This window comes from Corticium candelabrum, chromosome 5 (genome assembly GCF_963422355.1).
Source record: "Corticium candelabrum chromosome 5, ooCorCand1.1, whole genome shotgun sequence".
Lineage (NCBI taxonomy): Eukaryota > Metazoa > Porifera > Homoscleromorpha > Homosclerophorida > Plakinidae > Corticium > Corticium candelabrum.
In genome coordinates this window covers 5604770-5607197 of record NC_085089.1, presented here as the reverse complement: position 1 = coordinate 5607197, position 2428 = coordinate 5604770, and the positions used below count along the sequence as shown (strand labels likewise).

Genomic DNA, 2428 nt, shown 5'->3' with positions numbered 1-2428 from the left:
GCGTGGAACATTCCTAGAGCGTAACATGACACAGTGTCAGCCAGCCAGCCAGCCAGCCTGAGACCATACAATCACGGTCAAGACTGGGATGCCCAGTCTATTTGGGCTTCATAATTTTGACAGTTAGTAAATTATTATACGTATGGATTACGTTTGGTGACTGTAGCTGTCTACATTCTAGTTTAGCATATCAGTGATTTCTGTATATTTGGCTGTTTAGTTATATCTGAAATATATCTAACCAGCCAGCCAGCCAGCCAACCAGCCATTTTGACAGTTAGTAAATTATTATACGTATGGATTACGTTTGGTGACTGTAGCTGTCTACATTCTAGTTTAGCATATCAGTGATTTCTGTATATTTGGCTGTTTAGTTATATCTGAAATATATCTAGCCACCAGCCAGCCAACCAGCCAGTCCTCCAGAAACACAACCCACATACCAGAAGTCAGTTCACCCCTCTACGTTTTGAGTAACTACTCACCAAGTCTTGCACCATTATAACCCTATATATTCTAGTCAAGGCATAGAGTCCAACAATATTTTCATCAGAAAGGACATCAAATCAAGAGTGGTAGAGTTTGACTACAGTGCTCACAATGGTCATAATAAATGCACAAAAAATGGCAAATGCAAAGAAAGATGTAGAGTACCGAAAGCCAAATGAAGCCGTCAGAGCTCCACCAACAGGCCCAGCCACCGTTCCTGAGAAATATGTTGCTGCATTCCATAAACCTGTTACAGCCGCAATCAATGAGATATTCTCTTCATGTCCTCTTGAAACAGCAGTGGCAGTCATGTCTATAGGTACAGCGAGCAGAACCATACACGTTCCCAGTCCAATTAGTACCATTGAAAAATACACAAGCCAAGACTGAAGTGAGAATGAAAATACAAACGATGGACCAACCAACATCATTCCACATCCTCCAATCAGTAGTCCTATAATCATTACAGCTCGTGGATTAGTGGCGTCTATCACTACACCTATAACAATTGATGATCCAACAAATGCTATTCCAAAGACGAGAAACACCAGTCCAATTTGACTTGCTCTCCAGTGAAATGTGTTGTAAAGAAACTGAGAGAGAGAAACCTGAATAAGTGGAACAGATGCATATGCAACAAAAGTGTTCACACAGACTACCAGTACAGGCATCATTTTTAGCAGCAGCCATATGGGCGTTTGATTGACAGCATCACTTAATTCAGATTCCACATATGTGTCTGAAGGAAAAATGACAAAGAATGGGATTAATAAGAACAATATACTTCCAAAAACAACATAAGGAAAGGCGAAACCCTCACTATCATACAACAATCCTCCAAGTGGTGAACTAGTAAGAAAACCAAGTCCAAGAGTGAGCGATATCACAGACCAGGCTGTTGCAATGCGTGTAGGAAACATCCTCACAAACACAGTTGTACAGGTTGTAAGAAATGCACCTTGTCCCAATCCCATCACAAAATAGATGACTGTGCTGAGCCCAATAAATGGTTTCCATGAACTTATATCATCAACAAAACCAAAAATTACGCTAGAGCCCGCAACAAGAAAACTCCCGGATACGAGAAGAAACTTTACACCGATCTTGTTCATGTACGCTCCAGAGATAAATGAAGCAATGCATACAGCCAGCTGATTGCCGCCTGCGTACACACCAACTTCCGTGTCTGCACTTGATCCTTTCCTATGGGCAGACACTTGCGGGAAGAAGGAAAACGACAAGCAGGAGCAGACTAGGATGATGTAGGAGCAAATAAGCACCAGTGCCGCAAATGTGAACTGCAGTCCACGTGATACTACAGCTGGAGTAGTTTGAAGGCGTCTAGATCTAGCAGCCTCTTTTCTCTCCTCACCCGACAGCAGAAAAAGGGTTTCATCCATACTAAAGGAAGATGCAAAGTAAGAAGTGCCCAGACATCCGGGGGACGGAAGAAGCTAAATACGTGCCTGCCGACACGTACTAATTAATTAACTAGTTGCACGGTATCCGTAGGCGCCTCGCGTTCGAGAGTAACACGTCCAACGGAGTTTTCAGACTGTCTACAGTAATACTGAAACGCCGAGTCCTAGCTAGACAATACGTATTTGTTGAAACCCTAGCTGTCATGGAAGTAAACATGCAAACTTTCTAGTAGTTTAGATTACGTATGTAGGATTGGTATAGGTAGTCGTCGTTTGCGATCGTGATCAAGACGATATTTGGGGGGCGGTGCTTCTACAGCATGCGCAATCTCGAGGGTAACACGCACCTTTCGCCGATCTCGCTGTACAGTGTACGTTTCCGGGTCTGCTTCTGAACCGTAGATCATCTTGCCGTTGACTAGGCTTTGTAAGTAAGTTCACTACTTACCATTTCGTGAATCTCGTGAGAGACTTTGCCTGCGTAGAGACGCGTAGGAAGCCATTTCTTGAGTACGGTT

General features: G+C 43.2%; 1 protein-coding gene across 1 annotated transcript; it reads right to left on the bottom strand.

Moving 5' to 3' along the window:
• Positions 1–429: 429 nt before the first annotated feature.
• On the bottom strand, positions 430–1889 carry LOC134179613 (MFS-type transporter SLC18B1-like). The gene has a single exon (XM_062646549.1). It carries the CDS (start codon positions 1887–1889, stop codon positions 567–569), a length of 1323 nt encoding a protein of 440 aa, XP_062502533.1. The 3' UTR covers positions 430–566.
• Between the last annotated feature and the right edge of the window lie 539 nt (positions 1890–2428).